This window comes from Halichoerus grypus, chromosome 1 (assembly GCF_964656455.1).
Source record: "Halichoerus grypus chromosome 1, mHalGry1.hap1.1, whole genome shotgun sequence".
NCBI lineage: Eukaryota > Metazoa > Chordata > Mammalia > Carnivora > Phocidae > Halichoerus > Halichoerus grypus.
In genome coordinates, this window is record NC_135712.1 from 134,206,428 (window position 1) to 134,229,150 (window position 22,723).

The following is a 22,723-nucleotide window of genomic DNA, read 5'->3' on the forward strand; positions in this document are numbered from 1 at the left end:
AGTCAGTTAAGCGTCTGCCTTGGGCTCAGGTTGTGATCTCCAGGTCCTGGGATCGAGCCCCGTGTCTGGGCTTCCTGCTCAGCAGGGAGTCTGCTTCTTTCTCTCTCTCTCTCTCTCTCTCTGCCTCCCCCTGCTCATGTTCTCTCTCTCTCTCTCAAATAAGTAAAAATCTTTAAAAAAAAGTGCCCTGATAATGATAATAGTAACTACCAAGTATTTGCCAATGAATATATTCTATGTACTACTGAACAGATTTTACCTAAAGTTCACAGTTCCTCTCAGAATTAGATCTTATTATATTCATTTCACAGATGGGGAAACTGAACTTCATAATGTCTAAGTGACCTGCCCAAGGTCCATAAGGAGCAAGCCAGAGAGGAAACATTTAAAGCCAGATATTCCTGTCTCTGAAACTCATGATCCTTCCAATACAACAGGAAGAATTTTTCAAATATTTCTGTCTTTAATGCAGATATTTAGGAAAATGAAAAAATATGTATATAACCAAAAGGGGAGAAAAGATTAAAAATTTTTAAAAAGTCCTTTCTGATAGAACAGATTTCTTACTTTCTCCTATACCTTTACCATGAAAACATATTTTTTTTAATATACTGTCCGCTTTCTGGGGCACAGTGTCAGGTACTCATAGAAGAAACGTGTTTCTTCTTCCTTGGCATACAGGCAGATTACACTTCTCTTATACCTAAGTGGCTATGAGGTGGAGTGATAGACAATGAGTGTGAATGTAAGTGACCTGTAATATGTCCAGCCTCAGTTGACTAAAACTTCCCAAGCATAGTTTTCCAGGTTCTTTCCCCTTCTGCCTGTTGGATGCAAACAAGCTTAGCCACCTTGGAAGCCACACACTAAAGATGTTGAAACCACAAGATGAAAGCGCCTGGATTTCTGAATCTCCACTTGGAAGAGATGTGCCAATGGATGGAGTACACATATTTTGGGTATTACATAGGAAAATTTAAAATGTCTATTATTAGAGCTATTATACATCCTTAAGATAGATTTATTTATTTATTTATTTATTTATTTATTTATTTATAAGAGAGAGTGTGAGTAGGGGGAGGGGTAGAGGGTGAGGGAGAGAATCTCAAGCTGACTCTGCATGGAGCTCAGAGCTGGACACAGGGCTCCATCTCACAGCCCTTAGATCATGACCTGAGCTGAAATCAAAAGTTGGACATTTAACTGACTGAGCCACCTAGGCACCCCTACAGCTATTATACATCTTTTGACTGATTTACACAACAACCAGAGTTACATTAAACTAACAAATGCATATACCGTCTTATTATGTTTTAAGTCTGGATAAACATAGGGCTCCCAGCCAAGGAAAAGAAGAGCCAGTGTATGAACAGATAGACACAATTAAGTTTGCAAATTTATGTTTTTAACTAATCTTTGACTAAATGAGGACCAAAGTACTCTGAAAATCTGCATGTTAAGTGATTTTTAAAAGAAGCAAGGATGTGATGTATCTTTCTTTGGACCTCTTTGGGTATTTCTTTGGATAGCCGAGAGTAAAGAAAGACCCGGAAATGGTGTTAAACCATAAATTGGACAGACCCAAATCACCCTTTCTATATATTTCCTTATCAATTCTTACTAAATCAATATTCTTCTGGTATGATTGGCATACCCAGTTTCCCCAAATGCTCTACCTGAAACCAAAGTTGGAACCATGACTGAGGGTCTTTTCAGACTTTTCATTGAAGCCAGGTTATATGTTCTTACCACAGGGCAATGGAATTTCCGTTTCTGATACCCTATTTGATTTTGACAGAATAAATCAAAAGATCCTGCTCCTTCCTAGAAAGTCCTGCAAGTGACTGATGAAACTCCCCCAAATTTTAACATCAAGCGCTTCAAAAATAAGTACTACTTTTATTTCAGGGACCCTTCAAATCCACAGCTTTTTATGTGTCTTCATTTTTCCTGGCTGTCCTTTCTCATCACACACTTAGAAAGCTTAAAACAAAATAAAATAATTTACTCGTGCCTTTAAAAAAAAAATCTTTTCAGCAGACAACAAGATAATCTTGTGTTTCTTTTTTCAATCTTACATAAATTTCATCTATAGACCTGAAGTTCCTTTTGGAAACATCCATTCATTTTCACTATCTTCAAGTGAAGAACATAAGAAACAATGCCTCACAATAGGTGTGTAATTGCAAAAAAAAAAAAAAAAAAGTACATAAAACTTTGTATAAATGTTACTATAACCCAGAAGATCACGGTCCCAGGTCTATAAGCTAAGCATTAGGCATAAGCCTTACTTTAAGTAAAGTGGAATGAAACTAAGTTTGGATTACATGGTTCTGAATTTAAAATTTGGCTTTCCACTCAGGGACTATGTGACTTTAAGCAAGCTACTATTCTCCAAACCTCAGTGTCTTCATTTGCAAAGTTATTATAGGAAAGTCTGTTCTTTACTTTGTGAGGATCAAATTAGAGAAGCAAAACTTCAGTGCCTGGAATAAAAACTAAATTTGAATGAGAATTCTGGAGTCTCCATCCTGGTATTTGATTAACTTACTTTTCATTACATTAGAACCCTTTTGTGGAAGGCAGAGCTTTTTCTATGTCCAACTCTCAGACTTAACCCCTTTTGGGAAACTCAACTAACTGCCCCCATCAACTCCAAGCTATACCAATGGAAGGAGAGAATATTAGTAGTCTTAGTAAGGTAGGAAAAAAAAAGATGTAAGAATGTTTTCATAATAACTTAGAAAAATTATGCTAAAATAGACCCTCAGCATGAGCAAAAAAATGTTTGTTTTATGGGTATTTCGTCCTAAGGAACTTGAAAAACCTAAGTACCCCTTCCAAAGCCCAGAGGATGCAAGATCTAAAAAGCTGCCCTTCCTTGCTGCAGATACAGCTAAAGGAAAACCAAATGGAAGCCAATGATGGAGTCAGCTCTGGGGGAAATGCAGAGAACAACTCGGCAGCGTGTTAGTAGACCAAGAGAATGGTAAAATAGGAAATGAAGATAGGGAGATGAGGGAGGAAGGAATCCCCAATTCCATCCAAAGGGACTAATGGATCATTTTAGGGACTGACAGATGATTAGACAGGAGAGGAAAATTAATTTGTGAACATGTGTAGTCATCTAATAAATATATGATTTCATTACTGGCAAGGGGTTAGATGTTCCCAACCTAATATTACGGCTGTATTATGGCTCTAACACAGCTACGTTCTTAAAAGTTGTTGCAAAGAAATCATTCTTACTTGTATGTAACATGGAACAGAAGATCTGCTTGCTCCTGGAAAGAGGCGGGAAAACGATCCCCAATTTTTTGATGCCAGTTCAACCCCTTTTCAATGTTTAGTGGGAACTTTCTTTGGGACCCTTAGGTCTCAAAAGGTACCTTGTGGTTAAAACAGTATATGCCGCCATCATGGTACATTTTAAAGAAATAGGGAGCAAGCTATATAGTGTTTTGGGAATATTCCTTTTTCTCCCTCAAATATTTTAATTCTTGTTAAAATTACTCGAAAAGACACATTCTCGGTTTATTGTTTTTCTTTTAACTTTGAGTGGGAAAATAAAGTGTTTTTGTTGTTGTTCATTTTTATTTTTTATTTATTTACTTATTATTAATTTATTTTATATTTATTTTTATTTTTTAATGTTTCTTCTCATAACTTTATTATTTTATTTTAAGTTTCTATTTTACTTCCAGTTAATCATACGATGTTATATTAGTTTCAGGTGCACAATATAGTGATTCACCACTTCCACACATCGCTCTGTGCTCATCACAAGTGCCCTCCTTAATCTCCATTGTCTATTTCACCTCCCCCCCCCAACCGCCTCCCTTCTGGTAACCATCAGAATTGTCCTTTGTTTTTCATTAAATGCCAGCTTGATGACCGGCACACTTAGTTTCAACTCCCCTCTCTCATTTGCTCTATAATTCAGATCCGTGTCACATTTTCCCAAGACCTTTCGAGAAAACAGGGCGGCTTTTTGTGGTGACTACAGGAAAGCACAGTATTTAATGAAATGTGTGGATTCTGTGTTCAGAAGACCTGGTTCCAATCTTAGCCCCACTGCTTGCTGGTACAGGGAATTTATGCAGCCTTTTTAAAGCTCAAGTTTCTCGGGGTGCCTGGGTGGCTCAGTTGGTTAAACCTCTGCCTTCGGCTCAGGTCATGATCCTGGGGTCTTGGGATTGAGCCCCAAGTCCTTGTTGGGCTCCCTGCTCAGTGGGGAGTCTGCTTCCCCCTCTCCCTCTGCCTTCCCCCTCACTCCCACCTCTGGCTTGTGCTTTCTCTCAAATAAATAAAAAATAAATAAATAAAGCTCAATTTTCTCATTGGCAAAGTAGAAGTAACAATCCATAATTACCTGTTCATTCATGCTTCTTTCAAATGTTGCTATAACCCACATCATGTACTAAACTCTGGGCTAGATACTAGGGCTGTGGTGGTGGAAAAAAGAGAGAGAAAGAGAGAGAGACTCAGTCCCTGTCCTCGATGAGCTTGGCATTATCATAAGGATTAAAGGAGTCAGTGAATTTAAAAACACTAAATGCTCAATACATGATAGTTACATCTATTAGTGCTCAGGACACCATTATTATTATGACACATAGACCAATCATGGTGCAGGTTATGAGGCTTTTAGGAGATTTCTAGATTGCCATTAAAAAAAAAAACAGCAAAAAGAGCAATTCGCTTTCAGATGAAGTGTGCTTCTCTCACATTAGACTGCCGTTAGAATAACCAAAATGTATTTGCATGCACATACGTATGAATCATATTAAATTGCCAGCACGTGAAAAATTTTGGACCTATAAAATCAGCAATTTCACATGCCCATTCTAATGTCAGCAGGAGGGAGGGGGTGCATGAGAAGATGTATGTGGGAAGGAGAACACAGTGATGAATAGTACACGCTGCAAAAGTTTCCCTCTCTTCAACATCGTATTTAACTAAATATAGATTTCTGATAATTAGATTTTAAAATATTCTTAAAAATGGAACATTCTGACTTCCTTCTGGCTATAGCTCCGATATAAATTGTCAAGCCTAACGGAAAATACTTTTAAAATGAAATCATCTGTACTCCATATTTGAAACAAGTGCAGGCAGCATTTGCACAGAAGTCTGTAACTGTCTGTTGTACACAATATAATATTCTGAGTAAATATTCCAAATTGAAACATACGCAGCAACTTCCGGCATCATGCTCTTCTTCGCATTTCTGTTTTTCTTTCACCAATTCGTTCCAGCACATACTGAGTTTATTCAACAGTTACTGAATGCCCATGATGGCCAGAAATGGTTTAGGTGCTGTTATTCAAAAACACATGTAAGGTAGTAAATCAAAACCTTGTACAAAGGAAAATAGCCCCTAAAATTCATTATGAGACACTCCAAAATATCACTAACCTCTGATGTTGGAGTCTGTGCAACTGCCTCACACGGGGTCCCGCACTCCAAGGGTTACAGATCCTGTGATTCAGACCCTGAGTCTGTATTCCGTGAAGACGGATATAATCACTGCCATCAACTGACGAGTTATGCATAAAGCGATGGTGACAAACAAGGCCACAAGCCATCACAGGTCCCTGAAGTTACTGATGTAGTACCAAACCTCTGGTGAGTGGAAGAACAGGTGGCCCTCGCCCTGTAGACTGCAGCTCTAAATCTTCCCAATGGACTGGGAAATAAGCACTTCGCCATTTAATATGAGCAGAGGAAGTCACTTCATCACTGGCCTGTCGCATGAATTGCTGACATAAGAAACTTTTCCCTACTTAGAAAACCACAAGTAGCAAGCAATTACTTATCAGTTGGAAAATGCCTGGGTACCCCCCGCTCCCACCACACACACACACACACACACACACACACACACACACACACACACACAGTCTTGTACCTGGAAATAAAGGCCAGTTCTCTTTGAGGAACAATTTGGTGCACTAAGCATTTGAACTCCAGTCATCTTCTGCTAAATCCTACAGCAGCAAACCTTTCACGGATCTGTCAATGGCATATAAACTTATTTATGACTATAGCTGTGCCTCTATTATCCATCTATATGATGCAAAATGCCAACTGTCTCATACCTGAACAGCAGTTTGCTGGATATCATTTTTGAAAAATGTTAGGTCAAACCTGCATTTATTATACAAGCTCTTGTGGCTTAGGATTAGAAAGTGAGAAAGAGAAAACCCAGAATCAACCTGTCAGTTACTGAGTCAAGCTATAAATTGCTCCTAGAATTAATTTCTACCATCTACCTATATTTAAAAAAATAACTTAGTGACTATGCGTGTTCAAACTTTATTGGAAGGAAGAATGGCCAAAAAGGTAGAATACATCTGCAGAGCCCAAAGAACATACGATTATCTAATTGATGAAGAAAGATAAAGGAGGAATCGGACATCTAGCAATCCTTGTCACAGACACGTAGTTTGTGACTTTGGAATGACACCGAGTATGAAAAACACGACCACATTTTATGCCAATACCGAATAGAAGAAGGAAAGAAAATTAACTCTAAATACCTGCTGTGAATCTACTGCTTTGCTTACAATACTTCCTTTAAACCTCCGAGACATCTTTGCATGATAGTGTTATCCCCTTCATTGCACACGTGAGAATCTGAGATTCGTGGAAGTTAAACAAACTTGCTCAAAATCACACAAGGAATACGTGCTAAAACAGGATTAGCCTGATCCAAGTCCCTTAGTCTTTCCATTTCATGAATCTGGAGCAAATAGTAACCTGGAAAATAACTCCTTTCTCATCTGAACTTGCATTGTGTGGACTAGGTGCAAAGCTAAAGTGATGGTCTTGGTGATTTATCAAGGGATCATCCAAAGATTTGAACAGATTGCCGCGTCAACACTCTAGAATGTTTACTATAGCAGGCTTAATATAATCCTCCCTCCTCCGCCCCTCTCCAAACTCCAACAAAAGGTGGTTCAGCTCTCTGACACAAAGGAACTGGAACTAAGCTCAACCTCCCTCAGCAGCAAATCACTCACATTCTGACCAGAGAAGGAGAGAGCTGGTGCTTCTACCCCCACCACTCACTTGGATAAGCACAGCTGGGCTGAGGAGACCTCTTTTCCTAAGTTCTGTTGCCAAGCTGAATTTTATGATCTTCATTGGCAGATGATCAAATACAAACTCTTAACTTACAGCCAAGTTATCTTACAGCAGCTGTTGGAAGAACTAATTTAGAATGCAAATCTAGTCCTTAATCTATGGGAAAACTGTTGCAGTGATGGATGGTTTTTGAAGCAATAGTTCATGAAAGACACCCCTGTGCCTTCTAGTATTATAGAAAGAGAAAGATTTAGCTGCCGTTTATGTTTATTTGTTTTCTTTTGAGCAACTGCCTCTATAGGGGGAATTAGAGCCCCATGTGGAGGGTCCAGGTGTTTCGATCTGCCTCAACTCTCTTTTCTACATAAATAAAATTGAGGTCAGAAGACACATGTGTAGACTAACTTTCAGATAATGTCTTCTTAGTATCTAGGACTCCTTGATTTTAGGCTAAGTCATCTAAAGAACAAGGCAGTGGGGATGTTAACAATTCGCCTAGAGTTTTTTGCCATGTCAAGAAAGGAGGAAGGTCAGCACCCATCACTGCCTCTGCCTCTGAAGAATCCTGTTACTGTAGGTATGAATTATCAAATAAAGTTGATAGTCTTTTGTTGTTGTTGTTGTTCACTTAACTGCCAGTGAACAGTGCCCCTCTAGAACACCTAATACCTAAGAGTTCACCGAATCATTCCACAGCTTCGATCCTCATCTTTTCAGTTGAACAAAATCTTAGAAAATATTCACTCCTGGTTATTAGGAAGTTTCTTAGTATTCTACTGAATTATCAAAGGAACCTGGGCTTGTGCCATATCTATGAAGATCTCATCTATGGCAACCGTCAGAGTTAATGCAACTGAAAAATGTATGTCTCGAACTGTTCCTGTTTTGTTAGGCATGGAGAATGATTATTGTGTAACTGCAAATCAATTCAAAGAATTATTAGAATAAGAATAAAGGGAAATTGCTCTAATAGGTAAGGAATTAGAAAAGGGAAGATACATCCACTTTGGGTTTTTATTGTTATTCTTTCAGCTTGGCTTTGTATACAGTGGAGAAAAGTTGGTAGTCTAAGTGAGTCTAAGTGATTTGACTTTGAATATTAGACTGGAAACTCTCTTAACCCATGATGTACCTCTAACTAGTCACCTCGACGTATGCTTACTGTTCCACATGAGCCAACATGCACAGAGGAAACAAAATGAAATGGTGCTACTCATCATGCTTATTTGTGATCTTGCTTTTTCCTGACCGCACACCATTGCTTGTCACCCCTTAGTTTTCTCAGACACACAGCTGTCTATATGACTGATAAACATGAGTCTGTGGTAGAGAAGGTGGGGCTTCAGTTGGGATTAGGAAAACACCACGAATTCACCATAATCACACAGGGAGCTGGCGCTGGATCTATTCAAGTTTAATACCTCCTTATGTTCTCTAAGATTAGATGCAGCCAGAGCCCTTGATCATCCTAAATCTTCCTGGGGATAAAACACTGACAACTCATCTGGAAATGCAGTGCCTTTCTTTTCCATTTACTATTGCCCTAATGGACATTTGGATATTTACATCATTGGGTATTCATCTTATTTGTTGATGCAGTACATGATGGAAGAGCCTACCAATGTGTTTGGTATTACGATACCAAGAAAAACCATCGAATGTACACTGACAGACCAAATACTTTGAAGTCAGGGTATGAAGCAAGCTCACAGGAGGAAAACCATATTCGTTCACTAAGGGTGAACTAGGGCAAAGGGAGTTTCTTCCATCTCTCCTAAGAATGTCTCCATTCCTTATCATGGGGTGTGGGCTTTTCCGGTTTGAGTATGAAAGAAGAGGAAGACAAATTGGGGGAAGTCTTACATGTTATAAACCTTGGGTGAAGTGAAGCTTCAAGATATATACATATATATACACACACATACACACACACACACATACATATCCCAGGTAAGCACCATGATATTCATTTAGCCATTAACTTACACACTCAATAAATATTTATTAAGCACTATATATCAAGCACTGCTCTAATTACTTGATAAAACAGTGGACCAACACGCAAACGATCTTTGCCCCAATAGAGCTTACATTCAAATTGGCAGTGGACAATAAACATAATAAATAAGTAAACAATGAAGTATATTAGGATGTAATTAGTTCTTAGGGGAAAAACCATCAGGTAAGGAGAGTAGGAATGACAGGGGTTGAAATCCTAAACACAGTGGTTGCATCATGAGGTGGTAAAATTTGAATAAAGTTTGAAAAAAAAAATGTAGAAATCTGAGGAAAGAGAATTCCAGGCAGAGAGAGAGTCCATGCAAAGACCTAGAGGTAGGAATGAGCCTGGTGTATTCAAGATATAGTAAGGGCAGGGTTGGAACTAGGTTGAGGTAAGTGAAGTACTTGCCTCAGGAGAAAAATTTAAGGGGATACTAAAAAAACTCCATGATTGAAATGAATAATATTTTCATGCAATATTTTAAAAAAAATTAAAATCAGTGCAAAAAAATCCATGGTAGACAAAATATCAAACTTTTAAATCTGACCCTGTGCTTATATATCCCTGCCTCATTTGCCTTTTTCCAGTAAAACTTTATCTACAAAAGCAGGTGACCAGCCAATGGGCCACAGTTCGCCATTTTTAACTTTTTACTATTGCATTTAATATTTGTTCTGATTGGTCAGTTTTTTAGCAACCCTTACATTTTGCACCTGAGTGCCTCACTTGCCTTACCCTAGTCCTGGCTCTGCAAAAGAGGCCACTGTGGCTGCAGAGGGGCAAGTGAGGGGGTGATGGGAGGAGATGAGGTCACAAAGGCCCCTGAAGGCCACATTTCATAGGGCTGTATAGCCATTCTAAGGATTCTGCCTTCTAATCTAAGTGAAACGTACCACATTGGAGGGTTTTAAACAGAAAAGCCATCTGGTCTGAACTTACATTTTTAAAATGTTGAGTAAAAGGAGTAGAAGCAGCAAGAATAGTTAAGAGGATGTTTATAATAATTTAAATAAGAGATGATGGATGGTGGCTTGGACCAGTGAGGTAGTGTGAACGTGGTGGAGAATGATCAGATTCTAGATATATTTTGGAGGTAGAACTAACATAATTTGTGTAGTATTAAACATAGGGTGTGAGATAGTAAGAAAAGATAATTCCAATATTTTTACCAGATGAATCAGAAACATGGAGCTGCCATTATCAGAGAAATGCTGTTTATGAGGCAGGTTTAGGGAATGAGCCATGGCCTATAGTTTGAAGATTTTAGATTTGAGGTATCTATTTGCTAACCAAGTGATGATACTAAGTAAGCCATTGATACTCAAATACGAAGTTGAGGAAGAGATTTCAGCTGAAGAAATAAATATGGATGCCATCTTGAAATCTATAGAGTTAACTTATTCCCCTCCTCAACCTCCAGATACTGAAGTCATTCTTCCATAAACTAGAATTCATCTCTTCATGAGATAGAACTATGTTAGCATCTACTCTTTCAAGACTCTTCAGTAGCCTAAGAGTTTGTTTAAAAACAACAAAAAACGCCACTCCCCTTGGTTTTTGTACCTTTGGTGGAAATACCTTTGGTGGAATCTCTGTTTTCCACTGAGGTTTTAATTCTAAGCATTTTTTTTTTTTAATGTAAAGATTGACAGTGTGTTTCCAATTAGAGGAGATGACACGGTAGAATTTTCGTAATTGGATCCCACCACAAATGTCTCACTTTCCAAAATCTGCATTAAATTTTCTGCCAACATGGAATGTGCTAAAGAACTACAATGTAACTAAACATCTCCACAGGGGAAACATTGGGAAAAAAGGAAAGAAACCTCTCCTTGAGTTATTCAAAATAAAGGTCTGTCACTTCATATCAGTCTCCAATAAACTGTAATAAATTTTTCAGCCAATCTGTTTTACGAATATATAAACATGGCCACTTATGTGGGGCTGATGTTCAAAGTTCGTCATTAGGTTATACACTGTGGCTACTGTTTAAAAGTATAAAAATCATATGGCAGGCTAAGAGGACAAGTTCCTTGTGGCAAACTATTTGTCTAGTGTCCCTGGGCTAAGAAGAGATGAACTATTTTGACCTACTCTTCATTACAAGATCCAGTCTGCTGACTGCTAATGAGGAACCACAAGAGTGGGTGCAAATATTCTTGTTAATTGTCAAACCTGCATAATGACAAAGCATCTCTTGCCCAAAGTGATCAGCTCCTATCCTGGTAAGAGAGTCAAGACCACAGATCTATCAGTGAACCAGTTTGAACTGTCTAGCTCAGCCTTTCAAAACCAAATCCCATTTAGTGTTGTGCGGTTTATGTTTCTACATGGATCACTTTCTTGTTAATTGATGCCGTTTGCCCTTGTTTTGTTTCATGGATTAAAGTAAGAACTAATAATGTCTAAATGTTGGTATCAAATGAAAACAGCAGTCTCTCCTTGTTGTCCTCTTTCACTCAAAAATAGAAATAAATCATCATCATAGGAAGTCCAGGCATAGAAGAAATTTCAGGCTTTTCTTATTAATCCTTTTTAACTGAAAGGCAGGAATCCCAATCAAATCCACATTATTTTGTAATTTCATATTACATTCAGTTTTCTTTATGCTTTGCACTCTAAATGTTAAAATATCTTTTATTCTTCTCTAAATTACTGTTCTGGATTTTATAAAGTAATAAAATACAACAAAATGCAACAAAGAGAGAAAGTATCTTTGTGGCATACACAAAGGACATATTAAATGTTTATTTAATCATATATTTATTTTAAATACTTTATGAAATCAATAAATATTTCATCATGATAATGTTTTATCATTGCCCTAGTACTGCTCTGAAAATGCTCCTGTTTTAAGAAATATGAGTTGGCTTAGAGAGATAAGAAATAATTTTACTGCTTATAACATATATTACAGACACAGCTAAGAATAATGTTGACTTTGGACAATTGATCTTAAAACATTTACTTCTCAATGTCTTTTTAAAACATGAAGATAGCTACTTAGCGTTACTTAAAATAAGATAAAAATTAAAGATAAATATTCCCTAGCACAAGCCAAAACATAAAACAAAAAAACCTAACTGAGGAAATCATTAAAAATCAACAAAATTAGACTTGCAAACATTCTACTAAAACATATACTAAACTGTTTTTTTACAGAAGTACTGAATATTCATTGAATTATAATTCATATGATTTTAATTTCTACAATAACTGCATTAAGAATGAGAAAAAGTTGATATGAAAATAAGGAAACAATAGATCATAAGCTACCCTTTTGAATTAAGAAGGCAAAAGCACGATGATAATAATAACAATATGGTACAAATTATCAACCAAACCTTGAGAGCTATTTCAGGAGAATATTTCATATAAGAGAGCAGAGTTAAAGATAGACATGACAACTCAATGAGACCCAAATGTAAATGATAAAACCATCGACAAAAGCCTTGAAGGGAAACGGTTTCCCCATTGAGGGATGATTTGTACTGGCCTCCAGGTGTAATATCATGTGCACTGATGAGCTGATCAACAGAACAGAACTTCTACCCAGCTGTAATCACGAGTGATTGATGGTTGGGACAAAAAAGTTGATTATCATGACAAGTGCGCTGATGCAGAGAAAATAAGCTCTGCTTGGGAAATGGATAAAAAACCTGTTAAGAGACTACCTTCTGAAACCTTATTTATAAAGGCATCTAAGAGAAAGTGTAAATTGTACAGCCGGATCTGATACCCCGATAAACCTGATAAGAATAAATTTGCCATACCTCGATCTCCACAGATTTCCTATGTAAGGAATTTAAAGGCTCGTTTAGGTCCACAGAAAGTAAACCACATACGTTCAATGTTACCTGTGCAATTCTTAAAAGTTATCTCTCTGCTTCTCAAAGTATTACTGAAAATCACACACAGACGCAGAAAATTAAACTTTCATAGCACACCATGCCTCCATTTGCCTTCCTCAGCTCCGTCCTCACAAGGAGTAAACTCCCCGAATGACTGCAACCTTTACCACTATCACATTCAATTAACATTAAAACATAGATTTGGACTGAGACAACCGATCCCAGAGGCAGTGTTTTGCATTTAAAATGAGGTTTGGCAGGCTTGAAAAAGGTGAATCTGGGCCAGAATGTTGGGTGTCCTACAGTGTTCTAAAACAGTAGTTAGATTACACAGAGATCTAGGGAGTCTGAAGGAATACATCCATTTTCTCAAGTTCTGGTTCTAATGTCATCTAAGAAATTCTAGCACCATAATCCCAATGCAGTGTGCAATTTATAGCATGCCTGGTACCATTTCAATCTCCTTAAGCTGGCAATAAAACCAAATAGCCACTCTTAAACTAGTCAGCACAAGAAACTTCTAGTGTGGAGGAGGTAAAATGAATGGGTATGTTCATTTCATCTATAATCTTCTGGCCATGTGAACCCTTGAAAAAGGTACAATGACTCTAGTTAATTAATACAGATAATAGGACTCAGCAAAAGAGACAACACAGAGCAACAGCTCAGAAAGCCAGGATACAAAGGGCCACAAAATCCAAAGTGACAAAAGAATAGATGCTAATAGGAATTACCTTTTACTTAAATTCCTTTGCTCCTCTGCCCAGGAACAAATGCCTCTACTGTCCTAGTTTCCAGGGCCATGGCAAAACCGATGGTTTATTAAATGTTAAATGAACTATAATGACATATAACAAAAAAGGCAAGGGAGGGGCACCTGGGTGGTGCAGTCAGTTAAGCATACGACTCTTGATTTTGGCTCAGGTTGTGATCTCAGCTTCTACACTCCAGCAAGCTGTACTTCTAGCAACTTAGCAATGCGAGTATCCACCTTGATTAACTTCTGTATTGTGTGTAGAACTTAAGTGACCAATTGTCTTAGCTGAGAACGGTCAGCTGATGCCAATGCAAACCTCAAAATAAATTTCTCTTAGGGCATTTCACCTGATATGGCAAATAAAAGCACTGTGCTGGGACTTAAGAGCCCTGTTTCCAGCCCTACCAGCGGTTTCAACAGCTTAGACACCTTGGACAAGTCAACTGATATTCTGACCTTTGTTTTTTCCAACTCTACACTCTCTAAAATGGACAGAATGACTTCTTAGACATCTCTAAGTCCTAATACACAACAGTTCTCTGAGGTGCTCACAGTAGTTCATAAAAATACAAATATCACTTTGACTACCAGAAGTTATGTAACACATCTACTCATTTACATGTTAAATCAACTTCTCTTTCTAGAGAAAATGGTCAAATTTTCCATGTCTAGGAGAATCTGATAGAAGAGTGAATTTTATTATTTTGTTTCTCTTTGTTTATAGAGAAAAAAAAGCCCAGAGAAATATAGATTCTTTTATAAAGAGTTCTCTTTTCTCAGTCCCTTACCCTTCATTCCATCCACAGATGAAACTCTGGAATATCAAAGCCTGAATCAGAGAGTCCCGAAATATCCCAGTGTTGAAGTTTTATTTTTAAAAGCCTGCCAAAGAAGCACGACACTTAAATAGGTTCCTGTGCTCTTGACTGGCTCATTTTCTCCTGAAATCTCTAACAGCCAGACCCAATATTTCCTGCCTAGTCCTTCTGTTCCAAGTTTTGTTTTCTGAGAATTCCTGACAGAGCTCTAGGCTCTATTCAGGAAGTAGACAGTAGTGAGGCTGAGTGATGAAATGGGGCTCAAATGCACACTCAGAGCATAAGCCCTTCAAAAGGGTCATCCCAGGCACTTGTTTCAAAAGCAGCCAAACCTACAGTTCATCACCACATGCCCCAGAGCTAGCTCCTCACACAAGGGTGACATGACAGTGCAACTAAACCTCATCAGGCCCCAGACATGTCTCTTCACACACAAGCTGAATGGTGCTGTCATAGAAGTACTTTTGAAGAAGAAAAAGCACCCAGTGGGAAGGCCACAGTGTGCAGCCCGAAGCTCTAAATAGCTCTGTGAGTCCTGAAGACGCACGAGAGACACTCTCTTATGACAGGGATGTTTCAAAGCTGCCTGAAATTTAATTTTTAACTGGGTCCCTCAGAAAATCCTTTGGGACTTACCAGCAGCAGCAACAGACTGAAAGAAGTTGAGAGTTTCTAATAAATGCAGCTTTGCCAGGGACAAGTTGACCCTGCGGTTTTTAAAAAGGTAAAGATTTATGAGGAGTGAGAACCTCAAATCAACACAAAAATACACTAAACACAGTCACTTGCCACAGGGTAGATCCCTTTAAGTACTTTTCTTAAAGATAGATATTTTCCAACTTCAGTTTCGAAAATAAAACAATGATAACCACATTATTTATCCCGTAACATAAAAATGACCTTTCCATTTCATTTGCTATACAGTTTATAATCCAATTGTTTACATGTTCTATTTTATAATCTTTACAACATGGCATAAGGAATGGCTATTCATTTTATTTATTTTTTATTTTTTAAAGATTGTATTTATTCATTTGAGAGAGAGAGAAAGAGAGTGAACACAAGCTGGGAGGAAGAGGCAGAGGGAGAGGGAGAAGCAAACTCTCCATTGAGCAGGGTACCCGACATGGGGACATGGGGCTTGATCCCAGGACCCAGAGATCAGGACCTGAGCTGAAGGCAGGTGCTCAACCATCTGAGCCCCCCAGGTACCTATGGCTATTCATTTTAAATAAGGTGATTATGGAACCTGTAAATTCAACAAAGAGCCCCAGGACACACGGCCAATTAAAAAAAGTGGCAGATCTAAGCAAGAGGTTGTCTAAATCCTGATCCAATGATTTTCCTACCATCACACTTAGCTACCCTGGATGCTGTTTTCGCGTTTGGGATTAGATGCACATCCCCATGCATAGATTTTTATTAACCCTTATCCTAGGATATGCAATAAAATGCTGAAATCTGAATGAGGCAATGATATCTATGAACTCTCCTGGGTATGTTTTGAGGTAGGAGACACTACCAGAAATAGGCAAGAAATATTTAGAAAACTACAACTGAGGCCTTCAAAATGGAATTTATAATTTAGGACAAAATATGTTTTTTTTTTTTAAAGCCATAGTAGGATAGTAGATGCAACAATTCCTTTTTATTTTATAATATTTAAGTGTGCTCAAAAAGGACATTTGGAGAATAAAAGTAGAAAGAAATAAGAACAGTTCTTCAACTCCAGTACAACCACCATTAATTCTTTTTCTCTGCCTCCAAGCAGTATTTCCTTTAAATATCGACTCCCACAAAGAATATAGATTTAAATATTTTAAAGATGTGCCTTAAATTGTGATATTATGAAAGTTTAATTATCTAATTTGGTAATTCGGTAGGAAAAAATGTTCCTTTTAGCAACTTCATCACTACAAGGCCTCATTCAGTTACAGAAGTTACCACACAGATATAAATTAAATTCAGACATATTGCTTAATTTTACTACATTCCCGGGTTCTAAAATGTAGAAAAACAATAATGATTTCTATTTTATAATGCCATTGAAAAATGTATCAATTATATCGGTGATAATCCCAAGGATCCCCTTTGGAGGGGTCTTAGGGTTCCAAGCAACACAACCTTCTAATGAGGTGCTTTTCCCTTCTGCTTTACAAAACAGCACCTTGAAGTAATGATGCTGGATAGTCCTGAGTCATAAAGACATGTTGCTACTATATTATCACAAAGTAATTTGCATTTGTACTTAAATTTTCACCAGGTTTATGATTAAATCGTGTGACTGAATATGGGTGATGCCATTTGAAAGCACTTGCAAGCACTGGTGGGCAAGGTCTGGCCCAGGCTCTAGATGACTTTCCACAGCAGCCGACACATCCAGTTAGTTCTGCAAGGAAAGGAGCCCCCAGGCACACAGATCTCCAGCCACACCATTACTGTAGGATTGGCTGGAGCCTTTGGATGGACTTGCTACTCTGCCTGGACCAGATGGGGCAGGAACAATGACAAGAGTGGACACTGACCCTGTGTGGCTAGTGGCCCGTAACTGGCCAGGTGGCCTTGCATGTCTCCTATATTTTCTGCTCCTCAGTTTCTACATGGGAAATTAGCAAAAATTTTCTTCTGTCTCTAACATATTATGAAATACTATTGTTAGGCTAACCAGAGTGACTCTTAGATGCTACAGCTTAATGATTCTTTGGTTTGGGGCCTGAGATCTTACTTTCCACTCTATAAATAGTCATCAAGTAATCATTTGATACTTCACTTAATAACCTTACATCCATGCTGGTCCTGCTATAAATTGTCTTTCAAAGGTACACTTAATAACTTGCTCAGGCCAATGGTAATATATGCTTGTTTTAAGATGCTGATAAAATAACTGGACAAATTATAACCTTTTGGTCTTTATTTGGGAACTTTTTGCATAACCCTTACATGTGTTTCATGTAAATGTTGAGAAAAGTTTTGTTTCTTTTTCAAAGAAAAAACCTATGCTAGGAGAAAGCAATCTCATTTAAAGTGCATATAGTATAATATGCCATTAAAAAAGATTTCTGTGGGGCCAAAAATAGAAAATGTACTGTACAGGAAACAGGTATTACATAACACCAAACCACACAGATTATAAAATGAAGGGTTAAAAAATAAATAAAAGCATAGAGGGAAAGGAAATTGAATTTTCATGATGCAAAGATGAAAAGAACTACAAGCTATTATTTTCATTGGAAGGGGAAGAAGCTTTGAAATATAAAAAGGTTCATAAGGCAAAAATACTTTCCTATGTGATTGAGGATGCAACCAAGCATACAAGTGAATTATAGGGTTACTTTTCCAAAATAATTCTAGGTTTAAGAACGGAAACAGGAAGATAAATTCCAGATATACCTGGAAGGAGCAGATGTAGTTTTATTGGGATTAAAAAGCCTTTTCTTGGGTTTAAAATGGTCAAATATGAGATATATCTATACGTACCTATCTAGAAAATATTTGTATTTTCTCTTAATGTAGATTATTTTCTTATATGTGGGTGAATGGATGATAAATCCAATTGATCTTGGCACTCACTATTAAATATTTTATAAAAGTAATATTTGTGGACATGACCAGTCAATAGTAAACAAATCTCATATTTCCAGAATATTAGTTCCCCTTATTTATTTATTTATTTTTTTTTTAGATTTTTATTTTATTTATTTGACAGAGAGAGACAGCGAGAGAGAGAACACAAGCAGGGGGAGTGGGAGAGGGAGAAGCAGGCTTCCTGCTGAGCAGGGAGCCCGATGCGGGGCTCGATCCCAGGACCCTGGGATCATGACCTGAGCCGAAGGCAGCCGCTTAACGACTGAGCCACCCAGGCGCCCCTAGTTCCCCTTATTGACATAATAATGCTACAAGACATTTTTTAAGTCTCTAAAGGAGTTTCTGCTCCTGTACTTCAACTTTATAATAATTATATTTTGTTTGTAAATCATAGGTAAAATGTTGCTATGTCATTTATAAATTTAATAACATTGAGTTTTCCCATTTTTTTTAAACTGCAATTTTAAAAGTTAGCATTGCATAGTGAATTTACATTTAAGGTTCAAGATAAAAAAGCAATGAATTCACAAGTGTCCAGTTTATATAGAGCAATGAAGCTATACTGGGTAATTATCTGATAAATTCAAGTGGTCATAAAATTCAGTTCAAATCTGAGCCAAACATCCAAATGAGTATCTGTGCCAGGCAGAATAATGATATTTAAGACCTAATCCCTGGAAACTATGAATGTGTTACATTATATGACAAAGGGGGATTAAGTTAGCAGATGGAATTAGGTTGCTAATCAGCAGATTTTAAAGTAGAGAAATTATCCTGGATCATCCAGAAGAATTCATTGTAATCATAAGGGTCCTTAAATGTGGAAGAGGGAGGCAGAAAAGTGAGGGTCATAGTCATTCAATGTGAGACGGATTCAACTGACCACTGCTTGCTTTAAAGATGGAAAGGAGTCATGAGCAAAAGAGTTGCCTCTAGAAGGTGGACAAGAAAGGCAAGAGACTGAATTCTCTGCTGGAGCCTCCAGAAGGAACATAACCCTGCCAACAACGTGATTTTAGCCCAGGGAGACCCATTTCTGACTTCTCATCTCCAGACCATAATACATTTATGTTGTTTTAAACCACTAAATTTGCCATGATTTATTACAGCAGCAATCGAAGATTAATACAGTAACCATCTAGTGAATGGTCAAGTCTGCAATTGTGTAATTATGACCCAGACGAATTAGTCTAAATTTTCCAAATACCTTGGCCACTTTCCATGTACCACATGCCCGACACACCTGAAAGCAAAATTGTGAGAATGAGAAGCAACTGTCCCCGGTAAATACATATTGATTTCTATACCAACTTGAAACTTCATTAGGCAAAATAAATTGCTATTCTCTCTTATCAAGGAAATAAAACAAGATTACATTTTATAAAAGACGTAAATGTTCTTTATGTTAATGTTAATGCATACCGGGTAATAATTCTAAAGACTTTAAACATGACTTTGATATCCATCAACAGGATTAGAAACACTCAAAAAAAAAAAAAAAAAAAAAGGAACAATTTTCTTGAAGTGGTGAGTGATCCATAGCTGAAGATCACCAACCAAGGACCTAGCCTAGATGTGGCAGATGGTTTTCTTAAATTTAGTGGGAGATTGGGTGCAATGAGCTTGAGGTCTCTTTCTGATTCCCAGTTTAGAAGAAGTTTACTTAACACAGAGGAAAATATTGACACTAAATTGTTGGCAGGAGGAGATATTGAAATAGCCCCCATTAGATGTAAGAAGCTGACCGCATGGCTCCTGAGAGACTTTTGCATCATTATCTGATCAGTTCCAAAGTGAAATATCAATACGATTTAAAAAGGAAAGAAAGCAAGAAAGAGCCACTTAACACAGCAATTACAGAACTATATGATTGTTCAATAAATGTTTAGAAATGATCAAAATTGAAACTATTGAATTCAGAACTCTAATGTACAGGTCAAGAGGACTCTTCTTTTTTTTACTGAAAGAGATTATTATATGACATTTATCAGTTGAAAAGATTTTTTGTTAATAAATTAAACTGTGGCAAATTTCTTAAAATTCAAATCAAATCAAAGTACTTGGTATTTAAAAACCAACAACAAAAACAAAACAAAAAACCAAAAACCTCTCTTTAAGTAAAATGCCATATGTTTAGTGTATTCTTTTTTTTTTATATCAACAAATACCATTTAGGTGCTATGCAGGCAACCTACTTTTTTTTAAGCCAACAGAAGAAATGTTATAAAACTGATGACTGTACTAGTAGGTATGAGTTCATAAGACAGTAGCAATCCTTATACAACATGAGATGTTCTCACAGAAGAAAAAGACACTTTATTTCTGTCACATCTGTTTTCTGTGCATGATTATCTCACATGATCTTCTCATTACCAGAGCACCTAAAAGATTTACTTGCCTAGAAAGATTAAATATTGGAAGGCCTAACATTCTCCAGAATCCAGATCATTTTGGTCATCTCCACACTGCACATCCACGTAGGGCAAGATAATGGCACCTCGGAGGAGGAGTCACTTTGACAGGATGGGGTCCTCTGTTTGCCTAGAGTACCAACAGGTATTCAATTCCTAGACCTTCCAAACCAACACTCCTTCTTTTTTCTGTACCTCTCAGGACAACTCCACACCAGAGGAGGTTGGGGAAGGCAGGCAGTGTTTTTCACATTGGCCATAAGCCAAAATGAGCTTCACTGTGATGAATCCAGAGACTTTCTGATCCTTAGAAAAGGTATGGAAGATATGAATAACTCTGTGGATAATTTGCAAAGCACTGGTCAGGTCCACAAATGTCTCCTTTCTGTCATGTTCTCCACTTAAGTTTTATTCATCAGGGGGTTGAGTGCTTTGAGGTCTTTCAGACTCCCTATTAAAATGCTAATACTTCTTGGGTAATAACTTGAGAACTCTAACACAAATATCATTAAGGACACAAGGGCTGGTCTGGAATTGGGGACCACCAAAGCAGATAAAAAAAATTACAAAGCAAAATGTTGGCCTTGAAATATAAGTCGGGACCTATCTTATATCAGAGGTATAATTTATTAAAAGTCTTGTTGGTCCTAAATTTGACTATACTCCAAAGGGAAAGTGTATTACCTAAATTTAGTATTCCCGAGAGACTAAAAAAAATACCATTAAACTGCAAGTATAAAATATTGTTAATGTATGATGTTTCCATAGTAAACAACCAAAAATAATAAAATAAACTCCAACTTTAAAAGACATGAGAAGTTAAAATGTTATCTTTGAATTTTGACATGCTCAGTTATTGGAGAAAAATGTTTAAGAAATCTCTTCTGCAAGATTAGAACAGCATAATACATTTTTTTCAGTGAATACTAAATGGTAAACTTACATCGGAATTAAATCTCAACTGGCAAATGTTGCATGATATGATTTGCTTTCTTCGATGAGGAAGAGGAACCCCGAATGTATGATTTATTACAGCTTTCTGAATCGGGTCCATCTGTAATGAGAAAGAAAATACAACAAATAAAAATAAAGCTTGTCAGTTCCATTGGAATGTTGCCTATTTCATTAAAGAGCCGATCTGTACAGCTTGAATCTACTGCTCACATTATAAAAAACATTTTTATTCTAAGAAATAGCCTTTCTACTTTCTTGGAAAATAGACAATAAGCTCGAAGCTCAGTATGATAAGAAAATGATAAATGTACCCATTAGAGTTTGCATACTAACTGTTTTTTTCTCATTTACGATCAACAATTGTCTCAATTTGATAATCCTAAAATATAATTAAAGGTTTATCAAAACTCAAGTTATTGCAAATGCCAGCAATCTTACACAGAAGTGTGTCTATGCCATTGCTCCAAAATGGACTTGTAAATAGACTTGGTCAGATGAGCAGTTCTGAAAATAAATTATGCACCATAATCCAACATTAACCTTAGGCTACATTTGGTATCTTTTCTATGTTAAGAATATAGTATACAAATCCTGCTTTCTAAGAATTCAAATGCAATCAAAAATCTATTCATTCAAAAATCATTTATTGACCATTTACTATAGACTGCTATCCTATGGACTTATTATTTGAGGTTCAGAGAGTCTGTTAACCAGACCAGTTATCTCTCTCCATCCCATATTCCCAGGATAGGTGAAGGGACACCAAAGACATAATGTCAGCAATCCGGCTCTGATAAAACTCACCAGCTTTGTCCTACCATCCACATCAGGGGTTCTCAACTGGTGGAGTCAGATAAAAATTTTGATCTGCTTCTTAATACTGGTGCAACCTCTTTGCTTACCTGTGTCTCCTAAGGTGGTGATGATGTTCAAAAGTGGTAATTTGTGAAATTTACCTAGCACAGTCAGTGCTAAGCACATTAAGAAGTCAATAAATGTTGGCTATTATATTTTCTCTATTACAGCACATGTGAAGATCAGAGTTAACTTGAGCCTCAACCTCCTATAATCATTGTTGGCACACTACTAATTTCTCACATGGCCAAGAAACATTTCAAAATAAATCAAATGTTACACATATGGCTATGACTTCTGTTGAATGCCTGCAAACTTCAGAACTCTTAACGCTCATCAGATACAAAGTTCTTCTGAGAGTCCTCACAATGGGTTTAAATAGCTCAGAAATAATTTGACAC

At 37.2% G+C, this 22,723-nt stretch overlaps 1 protein-coding gene across 7 annotated transcripts in view; it reads right to left on the reverse strand.

Moving 5' to 3' along the window:
• ZNF385D (zinc finger protein 385D) overlaps nt 1-22,723 on the reverse strand; it is an 891,953-nt gene that overhangs the window by 94,263 nt on the left and 774,967 nt on the right. For all 7 annotated transcript variants that reach the window (XM_078072288.1, XM_078072281.1, XM_078072291.1 and 4 more), the window contains one exon: nt 21,457-21,567. In XM_078072288.1, coding sequence (XP_077928414.1) covers nt 21,457-21,567 — 111 coding nt within the window. The remainder of the gene's footprint in view (nt 1-21,456; nt 21,568-22,723) is intronic.